The sequence below is a fragment of the Etheostoma spectabile genome, chromosome 8, assembly GCF_008692095.1.
Source record: "Etheostoma spectabile isolate EspeVRDwgs_2016 chromosome 8, UIUC_Espe_1.0, whole genome shotgun sequence".
Lineage (NCBI taxonomy): Eukaryota > Metazoa > Chordata > Actinopteri > Perciformes > Percidae > Etheostoma > Etheostoma spectabile.
The window spans coordinates 6,303,127-6,311,129 of NC_045740.1; the positions used below are offsets into that span (position 1 = coordinate 6,303,127).

Genomic DNA, 8,003 nt, shown 5'->3' on the forward strand with positions numbered 1-8,003 from the left:
ATTAATGTGCATTGTTCTAATCAAATAAATAAATCTACATCTGAACTTTCATTTTCTCAAAGGCAGAGCAGGATACCCAGGGCTCGGCCTATCACCATTTCTAGGCACTGGGAGACCAAAGGCAGGCTGGGGGGACTCATATTAATGTTAAAAAAAACTCATAAAGTGAAGTTTTCATGCCATGGGACCTTTAATGTTAAAATGTTTTAAATGTAAATTGAACACATTGCAGTTATGTCAACATTAAAATGCAATCAAATATCCATCTCGAGAGGAGTTAAACAGCATGTGGAAGTTTGAATAAACCAAATAACTGTCTGACAGCTCAATGTTTGTGGTCAGTGGAGTCATATTTAAAAGAATAATTGGCTTAAATGTGACAGGGGCATTCATTCATTAACACAATGATGCCACATGCTATCCACTGTTGTTTACAGTGGTGGAAAGTAACTAAGTACATATACTTAAGTACTGTACTGAAGTACAATCTTGAGGTACTTTACTCAAGTATTTCCATTTATGCTACTTAATAGGTTACTTCTACTCCACTACATTTATTTGGCAACATTAGTTTTGTTGTTACTTTTCAGATTCAGATTATTAATAATAATGCAACTTCAAATTCAACTAATGAATTAGATGTATTATAATAGATTAACTTAACTTTAAATTAAATACACCCAGCCATATATAAGATAGTTTTAACTAGTACTAGCTGCAACTTTAAAGTGATAAACACATTGATGCATCTCTAATTGGAAATGGGCCATTTTGCATACTGAGTACTTTTAATTTTGATGTAATACTTATGTACTTTTACTACAACCTTTAGTAGAGTGTTTTCACACAGTACGTATTCCACCACTGTCTTTTTACTTTTGTAAATACAGTTTTATTTATTCGTTAATTAAACAGGGATGTTGCTCTTCCTTCTCAATATGAAATTAGGAGGTATATCCCTTTTGCTTCAGTATGCAGCAGTAGTCAGAGAGCTTTGTCCCTGATGTTTTCTCAAATTGGCCAGCTTTGTAAGATCAAGTTCAATCTTGCAAATGATACTGAACATGAATGGATCACTGTTACAAGGTGTGCCACAGGCTCACTCTATTATTAAGGAGGAGGAGCCACACCTTAGTTTTATCTGGTTTGTTTTATTTGAGTAACTTAGCAACTATGAGTCACTGCAGCTGATATGAAGCGTGGGAGCAGTGCATGATGCATGATGCATGTCTACGAGTCTGGATGCAGACTATGTCAGAAAAAAGATTTAAGTAAATAAACGTATCTGCTCTAAATGCTTTATTTCCTAAGTGCCTTCCTTTGTTTAGGTGCATCTGCGCAGAAAACGATGAACCGCAACCTTTCTAAAGGGTATTCAAGCAGCTAATCATATCCCTTGAAAGCAGATCAAAGGCAATACGTTTACACTGAAGTAGATGCAGAAGGAGATCTGGAGAAGCATCATTATCCTCTACTTATCAGCTCCTCATCTACCTGAAAAAATTACCTTTCACTTTTACACAAATTTCTTTGAACTCCTTGCTAATCTCTGTACACTGAGTTCATCTTGGTTATCACAGCATGTTTGTAAATAGAAACAATCAAACAGCGTCACACGCAGGCACTTAATGGCTCAGTGAGTCCGAGACGGTGACAAATGTTCTCAGTGAAATTAAATTTACATTATAATTCAAAAAGCAATTAAATAGATTAATCTGGTATACATAGTTAAAACAAATCACAGATTTTTACTTACCATTACCATTGATGATGTGTTGATTGTAGATGTTCTCCTCTCTGGTGAAGTGTACCTGCTCATCTAACAAGGTGATCTGATCTGGTGGGATATCAGAAAGTATTAAAAGTTATAGTCACAGTCACCGCCCTAAAAGTTACAATTACTCTTTCCATTGCAGGTAAATGCAGAGTATACACAAAACAAAGAGATGAGTCAAAGTAGATGATGACGCCACAGGGTGTGTGCAGAGGGGTGGGCAGACAGTCTGACAGTAACAGCCAGGACCAGTGGAAATAAGCTTAGTTTTGCCTTTCTACCCAAAACTTTTCTAGGGAAGTTAGGTGAAGTTTTGTATTTTGAGTTTGCACAATACGTTTTATTTATGTTGTGTGATTCTGTGCATTTTTTTCAGGATTTTGCAACACTTTATTGATGAGTCAGAACATCGGAGCAGCTGTTTTATTGAATTCCGAGTCTAGTTCAAAGAAGCTGAGTGACAGAAAACAGCCTAAAAGATGACTGCGTTTGTGTGTGTGTGTGTGTGTGTGTGTGTGTGTGTGTGTGTGTGTGTGGTTTTTTGTGTGGTGTGTGGGTGGTTGCCATTGGTATGGAAAACTTTTAAAAACCGCATACCTTCAATCATGCTCAGCATGGCTATAGCCCTAATGCATAGGCTACATATCATCATGAATGCCACGTGCGGTAATAGCAGTATGGCGCATGTGGGCGTGCGGACGCCCCGCTGACAAACCTCTTGGGACGTCCTCTAACAATTCCGTCCCCCATCGAGGACCCTGTCCGCCTGCTTCATCACTGTGACAAAGGAGCCGCCCGCGCGCAAAAGTTGCAGTGACGACCCCTGTCCATGCCCGTTCCGGAGTTCTTTCGGTCCCCCCTCATTTCAGAGGGTTTCCATTCATGGGTCCATCTTTCTGCCAGCCCATGCCACACAACAACCACACACCACAACACAGCGCTAATGGGTGTACAATATAGGCATGGTAGGAGTAGGGCGCTTGTGTAGATCAATAGCTACTTCGTGGATATAGTTGTGGTGGTAGGGCTGGGTACCAATACTTGAAGACTTCGGTTATACTGGTGCCTTTAACATACCGATGTTATGACACACATATGAAATTACAATGTACACATTATGCCCAAATATTGTATTGATTTTTCACGGTATGACAAAGTTTTTCCTACATGCCTCTATGATGTATAACGTTGACAGCCAATCACAGCATTATTAGATACTTTTTTTTAGGATACTTGATTGTTTTACACAGCAATTCGGCTCGGTGCAGAAAAGTATGGATTGGGTGGCTCAGCCGCCAGTTCACATAGACGTAGCTTGAGTGTTGCATTAGTAGCACAGTCGCCATTGTCCATGTTCATTTTAGATGGACAGTTGTTAAAACAGAGTGACTGCGGCACTTCTTGGTCACTCAAAGACTCCTCACTCACACATGCACCCTCACACTCGCAGTAATCCTCTCGCAATCTTGTCAAGAGCCAAATCTCCACCTCCACAGCCAGGCTCAGCGGGTGATTAACAGTGCAAGAAGGAACGTCTAGCTTCTCACTCTCCCCTTTAAAGGCAGGTTCCAATTGTGGAAGGCTTATGTGGATTAAGGTTAGACGCAAGTAGGTACGCTTGAACTTTCCTTGTGTTTTGAGTTTTGCAGCATCGACACAGACGTGACAGGCAACTACATCAGGAAGAAATCAGGATCAAGCCGGCTGCAAACTGATAATGTTTGGAAGGAAAACACAGAAACCCGCACAGAGCAAATCAGACTTGCACAGCTGACATGTGTGTATGCGGTTATCTTCAAACACCATTGCTTTTTTATTCTTCATAAAACTAGCCATAATGAGGCAAGACTCTGAAGGGCCACTACAACATGGGTATGATCATGCTCCTGGTTCCTCTGCTCAGGCCACTCAAATCCTCAGGCTAAAGACCTGCTCCTGGCCATGTAATCGGCTCTGTCATCAGGTTTCAGCAGGGGCGACCACCAAACGCAAGACTTTTCAGCACATTTGACAGAACACAAAACACGCTTTATTTGACTCTACAATGAGAAACATCACAAATACAACCCCTACAACAAACCAGGACCTCATAGGAACAACACAGAGAGACAAACTAACAGAGAGTTTTTGAAAACCCAGACCAATCAACGAAAGACAGAGGATTGGACAAGACAGTAACGAGGAACAGGTGATAGCAAAATTGGATAGAACAACTAACGGCACAAAAGGAACACAGGTTGAGCAGAACTGGAGGGCAACCCTAACAAGCACAGAAGTGCAGACCATGTGAAGGGGATGGGCGGAGACAAAGGGACCATGGACAGAAGGTAACCACAGACGCACATGGAAGACAGCAACAAGTGTCACTGCCACATATGACGAGCTGCAGATTGTGAATTGTGCAGCTCGGTATGAACGGTTTTTACGGTATAACTTGTCACAGCTAAAATGGGTGAATCCTGAAAAATACTCACTTTCTCATACAACAATAACAAAAGATCGGAAGATCATTTCAAAAATGTTTCCGTAATGTATGAAGCTTGATTGCTAACGTTCGCTCAAAAAATCATTTCAACTGACAGCCTTTGTTGTGTGTTCGATTGTAGCTTGTAGCAAGCTAGCAGTCATTTCAAACGTGTTTAGCTACTCTAGTTGTTTGATTGCTACGTTAGCTCAAACACATTCAACTGACAACCTTGTGTGTTTGAACTTATAGCCCAGCCGTGAACCAACTTGTTAGTGAGTCCATTTGTTACTGTTACTGACTTACAGAAGTTTCTGTTAGATCTCAATGCTATTTGTACGCATAGGACGAAAAAATGCGCAACTACATCTGCACTCGCTCACATTGGCAGTTGAACAAGCACTAACACAACACAATACGCAAAATGGCCACAAAGTTGCACAAAGGCAGTCAGTCAGTCAGTCACAGCAGGGTGACACTGGTCGGTCATGGACATTGTGTTCTTGGAGAAAACACACGTAATAATCTGCGTTTACACATGTACATGTGAAAAGATCTTTTCAAAAAGATTATTGAAAAGTTCTTGCTTTTTGGCTCTTTTTCTCGATTTTGTTTTCTTTTAGGATTGTTTGTACATTCACGTGTTACATCCATCTACTGTTGTCTTTGCTGTACCATGAAATTGTTGTCCTTCTGGTGCAAATGAAAATGTAACTTTTGTGTTTGTTTGTCAAAAATGCTTTTAAAAATGTTTTTGTTTTTTCAACACCATTTTTTATTAATGGTCAATAGAGTTAATTTATATGACATAGACATACATGACATTATGATGACAAAACAAAACAAAGTAATGTTTTTGCACTAATAGCCAGATGATGTTTGATTGGATCACAGATTGGTCTATGTCCAAAGTTTGCCAGAGTTACTGTTTGAAACCTCTTTCTAAACAATAAATTTTGGGTGAATGGTTGAAAGAAACCCATCCGTCTCTTTTCTCAGTTTTTGAAAAAAACTTTGAAAATGGTTCAAATTTGACGGGGTAACGGTTAAAAGGCTTTTTTCAAGCGTATTTGTTTCGGAATCAAACAGAGCTTTGCAAGGCGGTGGTCATCCATAAAGAAGTGATGTTGATCCAGTTGGCAGTATACAGTGCAGACTAACAATTAACATAATGGTACTTAGTTGGAAAAATCGATTGTTGAATTATGAAGTGAGTAATGGGATGTGTTGTCCATTGTAGAATAGCGGGTAGCTGCTATGGTGACTTTTTTTTTTTGGTAGGTCGCTTTTGACAGTGACCATGACGACCGCTGTTTGAAGCATGAAACCAACTTTCATGCAGATCCATCAACAGAGATGAATAGAGGCACACCCGAATGTTTGCTTTTATTCAAATGTTAATAGCAGAGATAGGATGCAGGACGCTGGTTCCTATGTTCAGACATCCTGTTGGAGACATGTCTTTGTTTGCCTTGACATCCATTACGAGTTCAAATCATTTTTAAAACTTCCCACACAGGTCAAAAACATATTAGTGGGATTATGTTAATCATACGCTGTACCTTTTTTTTTTGGGTGGCTGGAGAGCCGGATAAACTTGGTACAAATCGTAAAAAATTTCAGAATAATGCCACTTGACAGCACTAACTTAAACGGACGAGGAAACTCATTTTGGTTGACTACTAGGTGGTGTTCTATGTAATACCAGATGCTAGTTGCACAAATGTGTGGACAACTTTGGTGTAATTGACTGTGTTATTTGCGTGTTGTTTACACGTTCTTAACGTTTTTCACTATAAAGCCACTGAAGTTTCTGCTTTTCAATCCTGTCGGTCTTCTGCAGCGGGCAGCGCTGTCTGTCATTCCCCCTGTCGACAAGATGTTCAAACACACACATAACATCACCAAACCAACAGGATAAGACGTACAGGATGACCTCAATGAGTACAGCTACATTATTGCAGGGTGCCTGATACGTATGTCCAATGAGTACTTTATCAAACCATATGACAGGAAATTATGCCTTTTAAGGACAGGATATATTCTCCTAGAGACAAAGCCATTTCTGTTTTCAGCTTTATGAGCAAAAAATGGTTAAAATTTACTCACTGTAACAAATTTGACTGTAGTTACAGTAAACACCTGGCAAAAAATTGCCAGCAAAATCTTGTAAAATTACTGTTAGTTACTGTTAATAACTGTAAAAATTTTACAGTATAAGACAGTTTCTTTTACAGGTTTTTGTTGTACATAAATTACAGCAATGTTTTGTTTTTTTAAGGAAAACTATTTTATTGTAATTTATTTACACATTATCTTGTATTCTATTCAAATTACAGCTATTACCTGGCAACTCGAGTTCCAGGTAATAGCTGTAAATACTTCACAATACATATGTTGTTGTAAATTGTTTTTTACAGCAACATATTGTATTGTGAAATATTACAGTTTTTTGCTGGCAACTCATTATCCAGCAAAAAGATGTAAATATTTCACAATACAATACGTTGTTGTAAAAAAATAAACAGTTAATTTAGTTTTTACATTCGCAGCTTTGCTGATGCCTGTTGTAAAGTGTTTTAAATAAGACCAGCTTGCTTTTAATTCAAAAACCATTGCATTAGATTCTCTTCAACTGTAAAATAAAACCAGAGTCAGAGATGCAACTCATGACATTTTATATTAAATCAACACAGTGTAACAATACTGTATGTTTTCAGAAGGTAACTTCTATTTTTCTTAAGAGCTCATAATGACCATGATAGACCAACCCGAATCCCGTACGTCCGCAGTACTCAAGTCGTCGTGTGCTCCGTTTTAATGAGTAACTGATCTTGAGAGCATTTCGGGAACCATCTGTTACTTTTGTCATTTGTTGACGTCTCCTCTCCCCTACCCCCGTGAGTAGGAGGAGACGCAAGGGTTATGCAGTTCTCCTTTCTCCTGTATGTTCTCATGTTTTTGGCTCAACACTTTTGTTGTCTTGGTTCCACTTGAAGGGTTCAGTCGATGAAGCATCTGAATCACAAAATCACATGCAAATAAACTTCATGAAAAAGTGCCTTAACTGCTCTACAAGATGCAAAATACATCCGGCTGTGCAAATCTGTATGTGGGTGTGTATATGTGTAATGCATGCGTGTGTTTATGCAAAGATCCTTTTTTGTATGTTTGCTGAGCCATAGGGGGGAAGGTCGGGTAGGGTGGGCATAGAAAATATGCTAACTGTAATGAACTTTCATCTGATTTCTTGTGAATGCAAGATAAAAAGAACAAGTTTTAGTTTATTCGCCTAAATCCCAGTTTACCTCAATGCAGAACTACTTTTCAAAATGTATAATCAAATAGTCTTTATTGTCAATGTTTGAAAAACAAAAACAGTTTAACAGCTCTCTAATGAATGAATTAGATAAAATGAATTGGTTCTGCATGATTTAAGCATTTTAGGTAAATAACTGCTAACTTACCCTTTTTATAAACTCAAAAATGATTTAAGGAATTTACTGTAAGTACACTTGAAGCAAAATAAAATCTGTTACTCATAATAACTAACTCTACAAGAATAATGATCAACTGTTATGCCTAATTAATTCTACAAGAACAGAGTTACCTTTGAATGAATTTTAGTGTGCAAGATGCTTGCTCCGGGTACACCAGATTAAAGATGTAGTAGCTTGAAAACAAAGCTGCCATCCCAGCCACGAAGTTGGGATGTGGAGGCACAACCACCGGACCCCCAATGCTCAGCATCCAAACGGTTGCTGT

General features: G+C 38.8%; 1 protein-coding gene across 2 annotated transcripts in view; it reads right to left on the reverse strand.

Annotated features, from left to right (window-relative positions):
* Window positions 1-2,005, reverse strand: part of pkp3a (plakophilin 3a) — an 18,751-nt gene extending 16,746 nt beyond the window's left edge. The window contains exon 1 of one of the 2 annotated variants that reach the window (XM_032523112.1): window positions 1,757-2,005. In XM_032523112.1, coding sequence (XP_032379003.1) covers window positions 1,757-1,819 — 63 coding nt within the window. In that variant the 5' untranslated portion in view covers window positions 1,820-2,005. The remainder of the gene's footprint in view (window positions 1-1,756) is intronic. The other variant, XM_032523113.1, reaches the window with a different exon arrangement.
* Window positions 2,006-8,003: the final 5,998 nt, after the last annotated feature.